Source organism: Engystomops pustulosus, chromosome 10 (assembly GCF_040894005.1).
Source record: "Engystomops pustulosus chromosome 10, aEngPut4.maternal, whole genome shotgun sequence".
NCBI classification, from domain to species: domain Eukaryota; kingdom Metazoa; phylum Chordata; class Amphibia; order Anura; family Leptodactylidae; genus Engystomops; species Engystomops pustulosus.
The window spans coordinates 51,279,967-51,300,613 of record NC_092420.1 but is presented as its reverse complement, the minus strand read 5'-3'; the positions used below and the strand labels follow the sequence as shown (position 1 = coordinate 51,300,613).

The following is a 20,647-nucleotide window of genomic DNA, read 5'->3' as shown; positions in this document are numbered from 1 at the left end:
AGAGAGGAACCAAAGGAGGTGAGCAAGAAGCGCTCAAATAATATCGGTACATGATAAAAGTTTGCCAGTATATTTTGTGGATTACACAGCAGGGTGGCGACAAAGTTGACATGGAAGCCATGAAAACAACCCAAAATTGTGCCTGACACAGCTCGTTTGATAAGGGGACCATGTATGGAGGCAGTGAACTAGTAGTAGATTAAAGGTGCTGCAGTTAAAATTATGTTAGTTGGATCTTGGCATGGAGCTGGCGCTCCGCTGCCAGGCGAGCTTTCGCCAATCCAAGCCCCTGTCTCTAGGCTACTCCCCAAACAGCACTTCTAAGAACCTTTTGTATAAGATCAAGTGTAGTAGCGTTCTTATAAGTTTAGGATATGGCGGGTGAGGGGAATGTAAACAGATGCGCAAGAAGCGCTGAAATAATATTGGTAAATGATAAAAGTTTGCCAGTATATTTTGTGGATTACACAGCAGGGTGGCGACAAAGTTAACAAGTTTATTGTGGAAGCCATGAAAACAACCCAAAATTCTGCCTGACCACAGCTCGTTTGATAAGGGGACCATGTATGCCTACAGTTCATGCCAGTCGCTGCACTGGCTGCCAGTCTCCTTTCGAATACAGTTTAAAATAATAACCCTCATCCATAAAGCTCTGTATAATGCTGCACCCCCCTACCTCTCCTCTCTTATCTCAGTCTATCGCCCAACCCGTGCTCTTAGATCCGCCAGTGATCTTAGATTAACCTCTACCCTAGTGCGGACCTCACACTCGCGTCTCCAAGACTTCTCTAGAGCTGCACCAATTCTATGGAATGCTCTGCCCCGGACTATCAGACTAAAACCTAACCTCCAAAGTTTCAAACGTGCTCTTAAAACCCATTTCTTTAGGCAAGCCTATAACACTCATTAACTGCATGAAGTTTTAACTCTTCTACTAACCCGTCCTGTGTCGTCCTCCCATCTGTTATCCAGCAACCAACAGGCACCAGACTTCTCTGCAGTCCCATTCACCCTGGACCTGGCATATAAGATGATGGCTGAGTGGTTCAAGCGACAGCTATTCCATTTATTATATTTTGTTCTATTCCCTAAGAAGAATGGCTTGACCATTAAATATTCTTTTACCTTGTGTTACCCCATCATCTTCATAAACCGTAAGCTCTGGCGAGCAGGGACCTCACTCCTGTTGTTCCATACAAATGTTGTGCTCTGTTACATTACATTTGTATTTGTTTCCTATGATTTGTAAAGCGCTACGGAATATGATGGCGCTATATAAATAAAGATTATTATTATTATTATTATTATGGAGGCAGTGAACTAGTAGTAGAATAAAGGTGCTGCAGTTAAAACTATGTTAGTTGGATCTTGGGATGGAGCTGGCGCTCCGCTGCCAGGCGAGCTTTCGCCAATCCAAGCCCAATCCAAGTCTCTAGGCTACTCCCCAAACAGCACTTCTAAGAACCTTTTGTATAAGATCAAGTGTAGTAGCGTTCTTATAAGTTTGGGATATGGCGGGTGAGGGGAATGTAAACAGATGCGCAAGAAGCGCTGAAATAATATCGGTAAATGATAAAAGTTTGCCAGTATATTTTGTGGATTACACAGCAGGGTGGCGACAAAGTTAACAAGTTTGATGTGGAATGCCCTGTAATAGCTCTTGGGCGGTGTGCCTTTTATCGCCTAGGCTCAGCAGTTTGAGCACCACCTGCTGTCGCTTAGCGACGGCACTGCTGCTGTGCCTAGAGCTACCGACTGATGGCGCCATGCCCACGGATGGTTATTCGGAGGAGGAGGAGGTGGAGGAGGGGTGGGAGGAGGAGGAGGTATAGTAGGCCTTTGAGACCTGGACAGAGGTAGGCCCCGCAATCCTCTGCGTCGGCAGTATATGACCAGCCCCAGGGTCAGACTCGGTCCCAGCCTGCACCAAGTTAAGTGTAGTAGCGTTCTTATAAGTTTGGGATATGGCGGGTGAGGGGAATGTAAACAGATGCGCAAGAAGCGCTGAAATAATATCCGTAAATGGTAAAAGTTTGCCAGTATATTTTGTGGATAACACAGCAGGGTGGCGACAAAGTTAACAACTTTGATGTGGAATCCATGACCCAAATTTCTGCCTGACACACCTCGTTTGATAAGGGGACGATGTATGGAGGCAGCTATATGGACGACTTTTGGAGGTAGCAATGGAGACAACGTGTGGAGGCTGCTATGGAGACAATTTAATTTGGATAGTGCCTGTATGTGGCAGTCCAAAAAAGTTTTCAAACCAGAGGAGCAGGTAGGTGGCCCTCCAGAAAAATGAAATAGATTGAGTGCCTGTATGTGGCAGTCCAAAAAAGTTTTCAAACCAGAGGAGCAGGTAGGTGGCCCTCCAGAAAAATTGAATAGATTGAGTGCCTGTATGTGGCACTCCCAAAAATTGTTTAAAACAGAGGACCGGGTAGGTGGCCCTCCAGAAAAATTAAATGCATAAAGTACTATAGCTAGAGCCAGTGGGCCCTGTCAAAAAATAGCCAGTTTCCTCTGCTTTAGCGTACAAAGAGGAGGAGAAGGAGGAAAATGAGGAGGAGGAGGAGTGCATAAATTATTCAGGTTGAGCTTCCTTCACCTGGTGGAGATGGGAAATTATGAGAAATCCAGGCTTTATTCATCTTAATAAGCGTCAGCCTGTCAGCGCTGTCAGTCGACAGGCGTGTACGCTTATCGGTGATGATGCCACCAGCTGCACTGAAAACCCGCTCGGACAAGACGCTAGCGGCAGGGCAGGCAAGAACCTCCAAGGCGTACAGCGCCAGTTCATGCCACATGTCCAGCTTTGAAACCCAGTAGTTGTAGGGAGCTGTGTGATCATTTAGGACGATGGTATGGTCAGCTACGCACTCCCTCACCATCTTTTTGTAAAGATCATCCCTACTCTGCCGAGACTGGGGACAGGTGACAGTGTCTTGCTGGGGTGACATAAAGCTGGCAAAAGCCTTGTAAAGCGTACCCTTGCCAGTGCTGGACAAGCTGCCTGCTCGCCTACTCTCCCTCGCTACTTGTCCCGCAGAACTACGCACTCTGCCGCTAGCGCTGTCAGAAGGGAAATACTGTTTCAGCTTGTGCACCAGGGCCTGCTGGTATTCATGCATTCTCACACTCCTTTCCTCTCCAGGGATGAGAGTGGAAAGATTTTGCTTGTACCGTGGGTCCAGAAGAGTGAATACCCAGTAATCGGTGCTGGATTAAATTCTTTGAACGCGAGGATCACGGGATAGGCATCCTAGCATGAAATCTGCCATATGCGCCAGAGTACCAACGCGTAAGAATTCACTCCCCTCACTGGCCTGACTGTCCATTTCCTCCTCCTCCAACTCCTCTTCTTCTGCCCATACACGCTGAACAGTGAAGGACTCAACAATGGTCCCCTCTTGTGTCTCGCCAACATTCTCCTCCTCTTCCTCCTCATCCTCCTCCACCTCCTCCGATATGCGCTGAGAAACAGACCTAAGGGTGCTTTGGCTATCAACAAGGGAATCTTCTTCCCCCGTCTCTTGTGACGAGCGCAAAGCTTCCGACTTCATGCTGATCAGAGAGTTTTTCAACAGGCCAAGCAGCGGGATGGTGAGGCTGATGATGGCGGCATCGCCACTGACCATCTGTGTTGACTCCTCGAAGTTACTCAGCACCTGACAGATATCAGACATCCACGTCCACTCCTCATTGTAGACTTGAGGAAGCTGACTGACCTGACTACCAGTTCTGGTGGAAGTTGACATCTGGCAGTCTACAATCGCTCTGCGCTGCTGGTAAACTCTGTATAACATGGTTAATGTTGAATTCCACCTCGTGGGCACGTCGCACAACAGTCGGTGAGCGGGCAGTTGGAGGCGGCGCTGCGCTGCCCTGAGAGTGGCAGCATCTGTGCTGGACTTCCTGAAATGCGCACAGATGCGGCGCACCTTCGTGAGCAAATCAGACAGATTGGGGTATGTCTTGAGGAAACGCTGAACTATCAGATTTAACACATGGGCCAGGCATGGCGCATGTGTCAGTCTGCCGAGTTGCAGAGCCGCCACCAGGTTACGGCTGTTCTCACACACAACCATGCCTGGCTTCAGGTTCAGCGGTGCCAGCCACAGATCAGTCTGCGCCGTGATGCCCTGTAATAGTTCTTGGGCGGTGTGGCTTTTATCGCCTAGGCTCAGCAGTTTGAGCACCGCCTGCTGTCGCTTAGCGACGGCACTGCTGCTGTGCCTAGAGCTAGCGACTGATGGCGCCATGCCCACGGATGGTAGTTCAGAGGAGGAGGTGGAGGAGGGGTGGGAGGAGGAGGAGGCATAGTATGCCTGAAAGACCTGGACCGAGGTAGGCCCCGCAATCCTCGGCGTCGGCAGTATATGACCAGCCGCAGAGTCAGACTCAGTCCCAGCCTCCACCAAGTTAACCCAATGTGCCGTCAGCGATATATAGTGGCCCTGCCCGGCAGCACTCGTCCACGTGTCCGTGGTCAGGTGGACCTTGTCAGAAACGTCGTTGGTCAGGGCACGGATGATGTTGTCTGACACGTGCTGGTGCAGGGCTGGGACGGCACATCGGGAAAAGTAGTGGCGGCTGGGGACCGAATACCGAGGGGCGGCCGCCGCCATGAGGTTGCGAAAGGCCTCGGTCTCTACTAGCCTATAGGGCAGCATCTCCAGGCTAAGCAATCTGGAGATGTGGACATTAAGGGCTTGGGCGTGCGGGTGGGTTGCACTATATTTCCGTTTCCGCTTCAGCGTCTGGGGTATGGAGAGCTGAATGCTGGTGGATGCTGTGGAGGATCGTGGAGGCGACGATGGGGTTTTTGTGCCATGGTCCTGGGCAGGGGGCTGACTATCAGCTGACACAGGGGAAGGAGCAGTGGTGTGCACGGCCGTAGGTGAACGGGCTTGGTGCCACTGAGTGGGGTGTTTAGCATTCATATGCCTGCGCATACTGGTGGTAGTTAAGCTAGTAGTGGTGGAACCCCTGCTGATCCTGGTTTGGCAAAAGTTGCACACCACAGTCCGTCGGTCATCCGGTGTTTATTTAAAGAACCTCCAGACTTCTGAAAATCTAGCCCTCGCCACGGGAGCTTGACTACGGGCAACATTTGGCGCTGATGCACCTGCTCTGGCCCTGCCTCTCCGTCTGGCCCCACCACTGCCTCTTCCAACCTGTTCTGGTCGAGGACTCTCCTCCGTCTCAGAAGCACTGTGTTCACCCGGCCTCTCAACCCAGCTTGGGTCTGTCACCTCATCATCCTCCGATTCCTTCAGTCTGCTCCCCCCTCGGACTTCCTGCCCTGACAACAACTTCACCACTGTCTGACAACCATGTCTCCTCATCGTCGGACACCTCTTTACACACTTCTTCCACTACGTCAAGAAGGTCATCATCACCCACAGACTGCGACTGGTGGAAAACCTGGGCATCGGAAAATTGCTCAGCAGCAACCGGACAAGTGGTTTGTGACTGTGGGAAGGGTCCAGAAAACAGTTCCTCAGAGTATGCCGGTTCAAATGCCAAATTTTCCTGGGAGGGGGCAGACTGGGGGGGAGGAGGCTGAGGTGCAGGAGCTGGAGGAGTGCCGATTTCGGTGACATGGGTGGACTGCGTGGAAGACTGACTGGTGGACAAATTGCTCGAAGCATTGTCGGCAATCCACGACATCACCTGTTCGCACTGTTCTGGCCTCAACAGTGCTCTACCACGAGTCCCAGTAACTTCAGACATGAACCTAGGGAGTGTAGCTTTGCGGCGTTCCCCTGCTCCCTCATCAGCAGGTGGTGTCTCACCCCACCCAGGACCACGGCCTCTGACCCCTGCAGTAGTTGGACGCCCACGTCCCCGCCCTCGTCCTCTACCCCTAGCCCTCGGGTTAAACATTTTGAAAATGAAAGTTATAACTTTCATTTTTTTTAAACTTTTTTTTGTGTTTTTTTGTGTTTTTTTGTGTTTTTTAGTTTTTAAAACCAAACGAAAAGCACACTGCTATGTATGAAAGCACACTGCTATGCCAGATGAGATGACGCTGAGTTATGAAAAAATAAACGTAAAATAAAAAGGAAATGGCAGACTGTGCCTAATTGAAATCCAACCCCTAATAAATTTTCCCACTTCGGTCTTTGCGATGGATATGTGCGTCACTAAGCGCTAAACACAACGGTCGCAAGTCTCACTACAAATTCCTCACAATATGGTAGTAGATGCACTACAGCAAGGACAGCCACCAGCAGATCAACCAGAAATAAAATATATAACGCTATTGTAGGCGTAAGTAAGCCGTTTGGATTCTCCTATGGCTATTTTCTAGCCAAGTATGAAAGCACACTGCTATGCCAGATGAGATGACGCTGAGTTATTAAAAAAATAAACGTAAAATAAAAAGAAACTGGCAGACTGTGCCTAATTGAAATCAAACCCCTAATAAATTTTCCCACTTCGGTCTTTGCGATGGATATGTGCGTCACTAAGCGCTAAACACAAAGGTCGCAAGTCTCACTACAAATTCCTCACAATTTGGTAGTAGATGCACTGCAGCAAGGACAGCCACCAGCAGATCAACCAGAAATAAAATATATATAACGCTATTGTAGGCGTAAGTAAGCCGTTTGGATTCTCCTATGGCTATTTCCTAGCCAAGTATGAAAGCACACTGCTATGCCAGATGAGATGACGCTGAGTTATGAAAAAATAAACGTAAAATAAAAAGTAAATGGCAGACTGTGCCTAATTGAAATAAAACCCCTAATAAATTTTCCCACTTTGGTGTTTGAGGTGGATATGTGTGTCACTAAGAGCTAAACACAACGGTAGCAAGTCCCCCTGCAAATTCCTCACAATATGGTACTAGCTGCAAATAAAAAAAAAAAAAAAAAAGTATAACGTTATTGTAGCCCTAAGAAGGGCTGTTGGGTTCTTGTGGAATCACTCCTGCCTAACACTATTCTAATAGAACAGCCTAACGCTTTCCCTGACCAGCAGCAGCTCTCTCCCTAGCGGCATCCAGACACAGAATGATCCGAGCAGCGCAGGCAGGGGCTAGTCTATTCCAGGGTCACCTGATCTGGCCAGCCAACCACTGCTATCGACGTGTAAGGGTACCACGTCATGCTGGGTGGAGTGCAGAGTCTCCTGGCTTGTGATTGGCTCTGTTTCTGGCCGCCAAAAAGCAAAACGGCGGGAGCTGCCATTTTCTCGAGGGGGCGAAGTATTCGTCCAAGCAACGAGCAGTTTCGAGTACGCTAATGCTCGAACGAGCATCAAGCTCGGACGAGTATGTTCGCTCATCTCTACATCTGTGTATTTAAGACACAGATGGTATAAAAATACAGAGTGGTTTTTCTGTGCTGCTCTGTACACATAAAATCCATCACAAGCCTCCCATGTGAGTTTTCATTTAATATTATTAATTTATTAGTTGTTACATTGTCTCAACGCGCACAAACGCGTTCCTCTTAAGGTATATCCCAAACTCCATCTTAATAGTGCTATTCAGTAACCGTGTAATTTCCGACATTCTTGATGGGTTAGCGTCCAACCAGTGCCTTGCAATGTCTTTCTTACCTGGTACAGCAATTTTGCCACCGCCATCTGTTCTGCCCTAGCAACATCTATCCCACCTATGTACCCCTACACACAAACTTTGGGATCTTGCTGAATCCGGACTCCAAACAATTCCTTTGTTCAGTTTTGTTCCACAATCCTTTTAACTCCGGGCAAGCGCAAAACATGTGTAGTATATAGGCCGCTCCTATATGTCCTTTGTAATAGGAATAGTTGGAAACACCTTTGAGCTACATTCAAAGATACTTTACTCAGAGACTTGAAAAGCTCCTCCCATCCATCATACGGTAATTCCCCCACCTCAATGTCCCATTTCCTACGTGTTGTTTCCAGTGGGTCTCCAAGCAGCTTGTCCAATATTCCCCTATACAGTTTTGATATAAGACCTCATAATCTTTGGTTGCACCACTCCCACCATGACTCCTAAAGATGAGAACACAACATCCCCAGATTCAAACTGTACTTGTAAAATGCAATTGTAAGTACTGATAAAACATAGTTCTGGGTATCCCGAATTCCTCCACCAACTGACTGAAAGATTTAAGATTGGACCCCCTCATATATTTGTTGTAGGCACCCTTACCCCCTCTGCAGCCATATAATACGCCCATGCATCCGGGACCACCAAACCCCCTTATGTCTAGGCAGTTGCAATTTTCTAATTTTATCCTGGGTACTCCATGTTATCATATTAAGTCCTTGAATAGACTATAGATCTTCCTAAACCAGAATTTTGGTATCCAAACTGGGACAATGTATAAAATGTATAAAAATTGTGACATTAACAATATGTTGATTAAGTTCACTCAGCCTAAAGCTGCTATAGCTAACTTACTCCACACCAAAGGGGGTCCCCAGTATGGGATGGATATGAGAGGGTGTCCAAAACATAGGCGGATATGAGAAGGGGCCCATAATATGGGTGTATGAGAGGGGGTCTGCAATATTGGGATATGCGTGGGGGCTACAATATAAGGGATAGATGAGAGGGGCCACAATATGAGGAGGAGATGAGAAGGGCCACAAATGTGGAGAAGTTGAGAGCCCATAATATGAAGAGTAAATAAGGGGCCATAAAATGAGGAGGAGGTGAGAGGGGCCGCAATGTGAAAAGGAAATGAGAGGGGCCATAATTTAAGGAGATGATGATTGGGTCCACAATATAAGGAGGAGATGACTATGCTACACTATGTTTTTACTATTATTAATAATGTTGTTTTTTGGGATATGATTTGACTCATACATTTGTTGTACCTTTCAAACACAATGAAAATGCACAAGGTAAACGCAGCCTAAGAATATACAAGTAATTTTTCCATGTAGCAGTAGGTGGGCCCTAGGCCCCCCCAGTCCAACCCTGGGGAAATGTATATTTACACATACAACTCCATTGACACAAAAATATTCTAGTCATGGACCTATGAGCTTCAGCTTTCTTGTAGAAATTCCATATGTTTTCTGCCAGGCAAACTAACATAATTTAATATCTGTTTTCTTCACAGAGTTCAAGTAGAATTTTATGTAAATGAAAACACTTTTAAAGAAAGACTGAAACTTTTCTTCATTAAAAACCAAAGATCAAGTAAGTAGTCTTGAATAACATTTGGGGGAAATATTTCTATTTAAAGACCTTGCTCAAGTTTATACAGTAATTATTGTGATTTGTAAAAATTATTTTTTTGAACATAGTAGTTACTATTAAAATAAAATAAGGGTTCTGAAAAGAAAGCGGCAAGCGGCCGTCGTCATTTTCTGAGTGACGTCGTAGCATACGGAGCTGTCACGTGCAACGGCGCAGCCCCCGATTTCTGTCGCATGAAAGCCAGCGCAGCGGCGCCCCAATCCCCAGTTAAATACCTGTCACAGCGGCGCAAATCCCCAAAACGTCGGAAAATCAGACGAAGGTGCGGCCGCGGACCCTTAGTAAATAAGTCCCTGTGTGTCAAAATAAAATTAGCATAACTTGAGTGGTGTGTCATTTCTACAAAAATAATTCATTTTGTGATATTTTTATTTATCTTCCTCCAGTATTGCTGAACAGTAACTGTGGTGGGTACACTGGCAGCAGGGTGAGATTTTGGTAGCTGTTTTAAAATATGTCCTGGGTCAGTGATTTTATAATGAGTCCCCTGGGCTCGTCACCCCCCCCCCTCTCTCACCTGTAGCTTGTAGAGTAAGTGTCCTCACACTGTCCTATCACATGTTCCATTTTTTTCCTGTGTACAAAGCGGTACAAAGCCGCACCTGTGTGGCACAGTATTTCTCCATGTGGCCATTGCCATCTATGGAGGACGTATGTACAGGCTGAAAGCTTGCAGCCGTACATACGTCCTCCATATGTTTGTGTGCATGGGGCCTTATTCTTTTGTTCAGTAGGTTCAAGGGGGTTACCAAATTTATATCGGTCTTATCATGTTTTGATCGGTCTTATAGATGTTTGGATTTTAAAAAAATTTAAACCTTTTGAACCAAAAAAAAAATTCATTTCACCATATTCTGATGCTAATAACTTTATTACACTTAATAGTACGGAATTGTGTAAGGTGTCATTTGTTTGCAAAACGTGATGGTGTTTTCAGTTCTATCATTTTGTGGACCTTTCGATCACCATTTATTAAAATTTTTGGGCGTTGCAAATTGGGCAAAAAAGTGGCGATTCTGACATTTGGGCACATTTTTCCGTTTCGGGGTTATCCACCTTAATCCACTATTTTAATTATATTTTTTTGAGTTGTTTTTCATTTTACATCAATAGGGCATCAATGATCATGTGATTAGTTCATTCTAATGCACTGCAATAACCATACAATGGTAATGTCATTATGAAAGAACATGCCACGGACATTTACTTTTACAGGAATCTTGAGTTAATTTCTAGAAAAAGAAAGATCACTTGTTTTCTAATGCTGCATTCTCCAATGTTATTCATTTTGATTGGACCGCTTTCCTTTCTGCATTTATTTTTTACAGTATATTCATAGTACACACTTCTACTACAAATAAGTAACTGTTTCTTTATTATTTCCAAGAAAAAAAAGAAAAAAAAAAAAATAGGGAAGCTGGTAGACTCCCATTAAAATGGTGCTTAAAATAAACTCAAATCTTAAAAAAGAAACGTGATTGGCTGCCAGATTTTGTCTTCCTCAGCACAGCATAGACTTGTTTTTATCTAATTTTTTAGAGTGGGAAGGCAAAGAGGTGGGAACAATAAAGTTACTAGCATGTATGTTTGCCAATGAAGTTGGCTGGTACAAAGATTCTTTCATCATTCAAGGAAGATATTATGGTTGGCCAATAAAGTGATGTTTTACCAGTCAATAAATAATTTTATATTCGAGAAAATGTAATCCCATATCCTGTGTGCATTTGGGTTTTAAAAAAATCAACATGTTTTTAACATCTTACAAGAATTCTAACCTTTTAATATTCCATCATTGTGAGCATCGGAATGATTACAAATATTTACAAAACCAGTTGCATTTTGCATAGACTGCACAAAAATACATGTGCAAACAGCTTTTCATGAATGTGTTTCCATTGCACAATAGTAAGGCAAACTGCCGTAGTGCACTTTGCCTTACTGTTAGTAAATGTGGGCCATAGGGTTTACCAAGATTGGTGTCAGATATTGTATGCCAGGGTTGTGTCTGCCATAGTTATATGCTCCTAAACTCTTAAGAGACATACACTACACCTCTTCATGCATTGGTAATCGCTGACCCTCTGTGCAACACAACCTCAGATTTATCATATTCAGGTATGTAAATAAAATTAACTAGAACTAGAATGACTTAAATACATTCCAGAATTAATGAATTTCAAAACACTATTTTTATTTTAGCCTGTTAATTATCATTAGTGATGAGAAAATTGGATGAAATTGGGGTTTGTCAGCGGAAAATGCTGTTTGGGAAGCAGACTTCAGCACGAACTTGAACCTGAACATAAATCCCATTGTAGTAATATCCCTGCCCATGTTTACTTGTCCATGTGTGCAACTTGGGACTAATGGCATAGTACAGGGTACACCAAATTATGTCTACAACCTGTTGGTGCAGGGTGGGTGGTGCAGAGTGATGGCTGGTCAGACACCAGCCATCAAATCTATACAGCTGTCTTTCTCCATTAGACTGAATGGGAGCATTTTACAGGCCAGCAGTGTTAATATGCTGTTGTTTGGGACTAGAGCTTAAACATGAAATGGCTCAAACTTCCTCTTTCTTTCCATTATTTGGAGGATAAAAATCTGAATGGATGCAGTGGACAGGCTTGGTAATGTTGGTGCTGTCATCTGGATAACAACACTGTGCTCCTAAGTGCTATATACATGCAGTCTCCAGGTTACATTCAAGATAGGTTCCATAGGTTTGTTAATTGGACCAAGGATGAACAATAAAACTTAATTACAGACACCTTACAGCTGTTCATTGCAGTCTGGGACTAAAGTAAATCATCCAGGGGGCTTCACCAGAGGTTACAGTAGGCAAAGGGGTCCGTCTTTAACTAGGGGTCATCTGTAAATTGTGTGTCCTTAGGGGAACTTCTGTACCCCAAACTATTCAATTTAATATACAGCCCCTAATAATTTAATAAATAGTATCACCCTAATAAACTAATATATAAAACATCAACCTAATGAACTTATATACAGCCCCCAATTAAATTATATATATAGAAGCCCATATACAGCTCCCCCATTATTAAAATTTGCCCCCATAGATGGAACCTCCGGATTTAATTATAAACAGCATCCTATAACAGCCCTCCCATAAATGTCCCCTTTTACATGTATTTAAGATCTGACCCCCATATACAATCCACCCCAGTAAAGCTCTATACAGCAACCCATCAGCCCACCCCTACCTACATTAATATTCATCCCCCCCATAAAAAGTCCCCTCCATCCCTAATTTACATATATATAGTACTCATTTAAATACTAGGTAACACACAGTTAGGAACTGCATTAAAGTAAACCTACCACTTGACGTGGTAGGTGTAAGATGCATACACCGAGCACCAGCTTACTTTCATTAGTGTCCTAAACCGCTGTATCGCGGTTTAAACACATTCATTCTTCACAGCAAAAGGAGCTTCGGCGCACCAAGTGTGCGCCTACATAGGAAATGCCGGGGAGCTGCGCGCACGGCATAAAATAAATCCTGTAAATAGAGACTGAGAGAAATATTGCCAGGGAGAGCAAAAATAATCCCAAATTATATAAATGATAAGAAACTAAAAACGGAGAGTGTGGGCCCTATTAGGAATAACATGGGGGTCATGGTGGAAGGAGATGAGGAAAGGGCCAATCAACTGAATGTCGCTTTCTTGACTGCCTTTACCCAGGAAAAACCTATGGTGGAAGACACAATGAGGAATAATGTAAATTCTATTTGGAATGTCAACAGTTTAACCCAACCACTAAGATTGATAAATCACCGGGGCCAGATGGCATACACCCCCGGGTTCTACATGAACTATGTACTATGATAGACAGACCGTTATTTATTTATTTATTTTATATCATTCTTTTTGTTGAACAGAATCATAAATAAGTACATGTATTGAAAGTGTGAAGCACAATAAATCATACAGGCAACCCCTAGCGCACACAGGCACGGGGGGCTTGAAGCGAAAGATGAATACAATTGAATGAAGCTTCAGACCATTATTTTTAAGATTTGAAGATTCACTGAGGACTGGTTATGTTACACAGGACTGGCGCATGGCAAATGTTGTAACTACACACACCGGCCACTTTATTAGGTCCACCATGCTAGTAACGGGTTGGACCCCCTTTTGCCTTCAGAACTGCCTCAATTCTTCGTGGCATAGATTCAACAAGGTGCTGGAAGCATTCCTCAGAGATTTTGGTCCATATTGACATGATGGCATCACACAGTTGCCGCAGATTTGTCGGCTGCACATCCATGATGCGAATCTCCTGTTCCACCACATCCCAAAGATACTCTATTGGATTGAGATCTGGTGACTGTGGAGGCCATTTGAGTACAGTGAACTCATTGTCATGTTCAAGAAACCAGTCTGAGATGATTCCAGCTTTATGACATGGCACATTATCCTGCTGAAAGTAGCCATCAGATGTTGGGTACATTGTGGTCATAAAGGGATGGACATGGTCAGCAACAATACTCAGGTAGACTGTGGCGGTGCAACGATGCTCAATTGGTACCAAGGGGCCCAAAGAGTGCCAAGAAAATATTCCCCACACCATGACACCACCACCACCAGCCTGAACCGTTGATACAAGGCAGGATGGATCCATGCTTTCATGTTGTTGACGCCAAATTCTGACCCTACCAATGTCGCAGCAGAAATCGAGACTCATCAGACAAGGCAATGTTTTTCCAACCTTCTACTGTCCAATTTCGATGATCTTGTGCAAATTGTAGCCTCAGTTTCCTGTTCTTAGCTGAAAGGAGTGGCACCCGGTGTGATCTTCTGCTGCTGTAGCCCATCTGCCTCAAAGTTCGATGTACTGTGCATTCAGAGATGCTCTTCTGCCTACCTTGGTTGTAACGGGTGGCAATTTGAGTCACTGTTGCCTTTCTATCAGCTCGAACCAGTCTGCCCATTCTCCTCTGACCTCTGGCATCAACAAGGCATTTCCGCCCACAGAACTGCCGCTCACTGGATGTTTTTTTCTTTTTCGGACCATTCTCTGTAAACCCTAGAGATGGTTGTGCATGAAAATTCCAGTAGATCAGCAGTTTCTGAAATACTCAGACCAGCCCTTCTGGCACCAACAACCATGCCACGTTCAAAGGCACTCAAATCACCTTTCTTCCCCATACTGATGCTCGATTTGAACTGCAGGAGATTGTCTTGACCATGTCTACATGCCTAAAAGCACTGAGTTGCCGCCATGTGATTGGCTGATTAGAAATTAAGTGTTAACGAGCAGTTGGACAGGAGTACCTAATAAAGTGGCCGGTGAGTGTATATACAAAATGTATGGCAATCTTCCAGGCTATCAGCTTCGCCAATCACTCAGGATAGTTCCTTTTAATAAATGAATATCTTTTTTCAAAGGATGAATAATACGCGCTTTGAGCCCGGACCGGGCTCTTCCTCAGTTATATGCAGCTTAAAATTACATTAAAACATGTCTGACTTATATAATAACCCTGGTAAAAAAAAAACAAAAAAAAAAAACTTAATGTGCTAGTGACGCTGGAATAATAAAGAGAGGGGGGAAAAAAAAGGGTTAGGGAAATTATTTGTCAGAGATGTAGATTAAAAGTGGGGAATACATGAAAATATATTTCCATAGCATATAAAAGCATATAAATACGTGAAGCATCATTTCAAATATTTACAATAAATATTTTGTTAATAGTATGTACCGTTCAAAAAAGGAGAGAGGAGGCAGAGGTGTAGATTACCTAAACATTTTCCGATATAACTATTTGGTTATGTGCTGGGAAACGGAAGCCTTTGTCGCAAAGCGGGGATACATTAAACACAGAGCAGCGGGATGACCGAGACCTGTGTATGTTCCTCTATGCGTTCGCATGCTGAATTATGTAAGGGAAAAGGGATCGGCGGTGCAGGACCACCGAGACTTGTGGTATATGGGGTAACAGATACTGTAGGAATGTAAAAGCAGATGTAGTCCATCGTTCAACCCATGGAGGTGTATTCTGTTGCGAACAACATGGTTGGTAGAAAATATTGTGAATATGGACACATGTGATGATAGAGTTGGTGGCGCTTGTATCGCTTTTCTTTGTTCTCTTTCTAATTCTGCTATACGGCGAACGAGGCACACTGTTCTGTCAGGAGAATTGCGAATCGGAGCAGCCACAGCAATAAAGACCTGCACCCCTCATGCCAAAATGGAGCTATTGGCTAACCGCAAAGAGATCCGGCGTCTGGAAGTGCAAAGAAGTATTGGTGCTGTACAACGGATGGACAATAGAACTGCAAGTACCAATACCGACCCCCTGTTTTCCAAAGATGAAACTAAGACAATGAATGATTTATTCAATGAACTAGAGGATACAATGAAAGAAGAACTTGCACATGAACTTGACATTATGTTCTTAGAAATATATCTAAATGAAAATATTGCACCCAGAAGACTTAGACTAAACCTCCCTTCCACTTTCCCCACAGATCAGGTTTACACACAACAATGGGAAACTGCACTGGATAAGCGCTCACAAATACTGATACAGACCATTTACGAAAAAAGAAACACCCTATATTCTAAAGCAAAATAAAAAAAACCCTTTTTTTGCAACACCAACTATCCATAATCAACAAACATATACTCTTTACCCATAACTGTCAAAATATGGCTGTGAGAATACAAAAAATCGAACAAGACAGTATCAATAGAAAAACAAACAAACTGAATCGAGACCGAACAGACAAAAAAGGGGAGAACTACAGAGGAAAACCTAAAAATACACAAATCGAGCCCATTACGAATATCCAAACCAAGAATAACACTATGAGCCGCCCCCCAAGAACACCAAAACACAGTGGGGCACATTTACTAAGGGTCCTCAGCCGCGAATCCGTCGGGTTTTTCCCGAATATTTCCTCTTTGCGCTGTATTGCACGGGATTGTGGCGCACGCGATCGATTTTTGGCGCAATCGCGCCGACTTTCGCGCGACAGAAATGGGGGGGCGTGGCCACCGGACAACCTGAAGGATTCGGAAAAACCGCAGAATTTAAAAAGCCATTTGTGTCGCAAGATCAAGCACTCACATACACCAGAAAAAATCAGGTGAACTTCGGCGGACCTCGGCGCAGCAGCGACACCTTGTGAATATCGGCGCACGGACCTTAGTGAATCCCGGCAGAACCCGAATCAGCGTCGGAGAACCCGCCGCTGGATCGCGACTGGACCGGGTAAGTAAATGTGCCCCAGTAGGTCATTTTATGCAGGAAATCGTGTCCAACGCCATAACTCAAACTCACATACCAAACCCTCATCTACGGGTAAAAAAGATACCCAAAAATGTTTAGAAAACCACACTAACCCACAGGAGAGAATATCAGTCAGTAATCCACCTCCAGCAGAACATGTTTCCTCAAAACCAAAACAAAACTGCCTGAAGATCCCAACTCTACTAAAACCGTAACCCAAGCGGTTAACAGGGGAGATATTTCCAACTACTCCTCACCAGATTTTGTACAAAAACATAAAGTAGCTAATTAAAATTCAACATATTAGAGAAAGGAACGCCGAATTCAACAAACGATGCGATGCAGCTCTTAACAACAGCTATACCTTATCACACATACGGTCACCCAGGACTACCAGCACACAAGCTAACATTGAACTACTAAATAACATCACCACACATCCAGAGGATAACTCAGTTATCCTAGATCACTCACTGTGCGGACCCACAGTGTCGGTACCATTTCTAGAACCACTCAAAATGTATAATACAAACGACCCACTAAATAAAACTGGAAATACAGTACCTACCATAATTAAGGAAAGATTTTTTGTGCACCACCCCACACAAACACCTAAAAGTGAAGACCCTAACACCAATGAAACCAATCAACACATACTTCATCAGTACAAAAAGAAAATTAGAAGAAGAGGAAAGAGAGGAGGAAGAAAAAAAAGAGGAAAGAAAAGATCGATAGAGGGAGAAACCCACAAGAAACAATAAAAATAAAAATCTTTAACCTCTCCTCTTACCAACTAAACCCATATAAAAGATTAGTCCTTGAAAAGGGACTTTCTTTTTGTCCCACTAACCATATGAACAGCTTTGAGACGTTCCTGGACTTAGAGAAATTTATTAGAAAACTAACGATCAAGAGACACTTTGCCACTCAACAATACAAACAATGTGACCCGAGCCTACAGGACAATACTGCAGACCCATATATACATATGGAAGTAAAACCTCCCAGTACCTTCTACCCTATTCACAACCAGGGCCACTTCATAAAAATATTCCACGACTTGGTCCTAAACGATCTCCAATCACTCAACCAAACAACAATGAAACAAGCCAAAAACAGGAACCACCGAATTACAAAAGGTTCAAATAACAAAAACAACAGTAATCTTTCTAGAGAAGAAGCTCTAGCTCTAAAGAAGCTGTCCCAGAATGTCGACATTGTTTTTAGATCAGCTGACAAAGGGGGTGGGACGGTAATTCTTGATTTCTCAGATTACGAGACCGAAGCCGATCGTATTCTATCTGATGAAACATATTATACCGAAACACGACATAACCCATTTCAACAACTGGAAAAAACTTACCAAGAGTTAATCAAAAAGTGTACAAGTATAGGTCTTTTCACAAAAAGAGAGAAAAGTTTCCTTCTAACTGCAAACTTCAGCCAACCCTATTTTTATTATTTACCTAAGATCCATAAAAGTCTCACTTCCCCCGCAGGTCGACCCATTATCTCCAATACCAATAGCCTTACCTGTAATTTGTCTCACTATATAGATCTATTCCTTCAAAAATACGTAACAAAAATGAAACGTTATCTTAGAGACTCCTCACATCTCATTAATATCCTTAACCAGATTACATGGGAAGAACACTTTATATTGGTGACTCTAGATGTCATAGCACTTTACACCAACATCGAACACGCTGTAGGCCTAGCATGTGTTGACTCTATCCTAGAAGATGAGCCCAACATACTATACATTCAGAGACAATTCCTAATAGAAGGTCTCTCTTTTATACTTAACAACAACTATTTTACCCATGTAAACGCAGATTCCATCAGCGCAAAGGAACGGCCATGGGCACTAAAGTTGCACCATCTTACGCCAATTTATTCATTCAGATGTTTGAATACATCTTTATCACACCTGAGAAAATGCATCTAGGGAAACTTAAACTATACAAAAGGTACATAATATGGCAGGGCAACATCACGTCTCTCCAGGAATTCTGCACTAAAATAAACCAAAATGATTGGGGACTTATCTTTACTCCAAACCACAGCGCACAATATGTGGAATTCCTAGATCTGATAATAAGTCATGATGGGAATGAATTCACCACTAAAACATTTTTTTAAAAACGTAGATGTTAATAGTTATCTTGACTTCAGAAGCAACCACCACAAGAAGTGGCTACACAACATTCCCTATAGCCAGTTCAGACGCCTAAGAAGGAATTGCTCCAATACCCAAACATTCAAGGAACAGTGCTGCATTCTAAAACAGCGGTTTATAGAGAAAAAGTACCCAAAAGGAGTCATCATGGATGCTGTTAAGAGGGCCAGCTCACTAACCCAAAGAGAAAGCCTTCTTCCCAAAAACAAAGAAAAAACAGAACCACTACATCAACTAAACTTCATTACTACGTTTAGCAAAGACAGTAGAAAGATTTTAGATATTCTTAAAAGACACTGGAACATCATCAAATCAGACCCACTACTAACAAAGGCTGTACCAGACAATATTTCTTGCACCTACAGGAGGGCACCGACAATCTAAAACCTTTTAGCCCCCAGTATTCCAAAACAATATAAACTACAAAGAGGACCAACCATCAAACAAAAAGGTAGTTTCAAGTGTGATAAGCCATTATGTTTATGTTGCAGAATAATAAAGGTATCGGACGTATTCACATCAAATAACACCAAAGAAACATTTAATTTGAAACACAGGTTAAACTGCAGCAGCCAATAAATAATATATTTGATCGAATGCCAATGCGGCCTACAGTATGTAGGAAGAACCACTCAGGCCCTCCACTGCAGGGTCAATCAGCATCGATACAATATTAAGCACAAAATTCTAAAGCATGGTCTCTCGAAGACCTGAAGCACTGAAGCATAAAGGAGAAGGAAACATCTCCATTATCCCCATCGATCATATTAATCAGGAGGTCAACGATAGGTTTGGAGCCTTAAAAAAGAGGGAAATCTATTGGATATATACACTAAAAACCCTCAAACCCTCAGGACTTAACGAGATGACCGGAACAATATTGACCTAAGTCCACCATCTCCTCCTCATCTGCTAATCAAATAGCACACAAACTCTATCATCACATGTGTTCATATTCACAATATTTTCTACCCACCATGTTGTTCGCAACAGAATACACCTCCATGGGTCGAACGATGGACTACATCTGCTTTTACATTCATATAGTATCTGTTACCCCATATACAAATCCCTTTTCCCTTACATAATTCAGCATGCGAACGCATAGAGGAACATACAAAGGTCTCGGTCATCCCGCTGTTTTTTTTTTTTTTTTCCTTTCCCTCTCTTTATTATTCCAATGTCACCAGCACATAAAGTTTTTTTTTTTTTTTTTTTTAAACCAGGGTCATTATATAAGTCAGACATGTTTTAATGTAATTTTATGCTGTATATAACTGAGGAAGAGCCCGGTCTGGGCTTGAATAAAGATATTCATTTATGAAAAGGAACTATCCTGAGTGATTTGCGCCGCTGATAGCCTGGAAGATTGCCATACATTTCTATTGCCGGAAAGAACCCAGGACGGCTGCCGAGACCACTACAATGCCTAAGCTACTATACGAGTTGTACCGCTTGTACAACCAGAAAAGGTGAGCAGATTACCAATCATATTTTTTTTTTTACCAAGCCAGAAACTGTTTTCACACATGTATCGCTTGTATCGCTTTTCTTTCTAATTCACCTTTATACAAAAAGGATCTGTGAGTCTAATTTCTGTGGTGGGGAAAATATTTGAGGGGTTTGTTAGAGATGCTTTCCTGGAGTATCTCACTGTACATAACCTTATAACCCAGTATCAGCATGGGTTTATGAGAGATCGGTCCTGTCAGACTAATCTGATTGGCTTCTACAAGGAAGTAAGTTCCAGACTTGATCTGTGGGACGCTGTGGTGTTGTATGTCTGGACTTTTCAAAGGCATTTTACGCTGTGCTGCATAAAAGGTTGGAACATAAAATGAGACTTCTGGGACTAGGGGAAAATCTGTGTTTTTGGGTAAGTAATTGGCTTAGTGATAGTAAGCAGAGGCTCGTCATTAATAGTATATTCTGAGATTGGGATGACGTTACCAGTTGAGTGCCACAGGGGTCAGTACGGGGGCCACTTCTTTTT

The 20,647-nt window shown here is 43.3% G+C and overlaps 1 protein-coding gene across 8 annotated transcripts in view; it reads left to right on the top strand.

Moving 5' to 3' along the window:
• The window catches only part of KCNT2 (potassium sodium-activated channel subfamily T member 2), a 537,964-nt gene that overhangs the window by 227,244 nt on the left and 290,073 nt on the right, over positions 1–20,647 (top strand). For all 8 annotated transcript variants that reach the window (XM_072126927.1, XM_072126928.1, XM_072126923.1 and 5 more), the window contains exon 2: positions 9,075–9,154. In XM_072126927.1, coding sequence (XP_071983028.1) covers positions 9,075–9,154 — 80 coding nt within the window. The remainder of the gene's footprint in view (positions 1–9,074; positions 9,155–20,647) is intronic.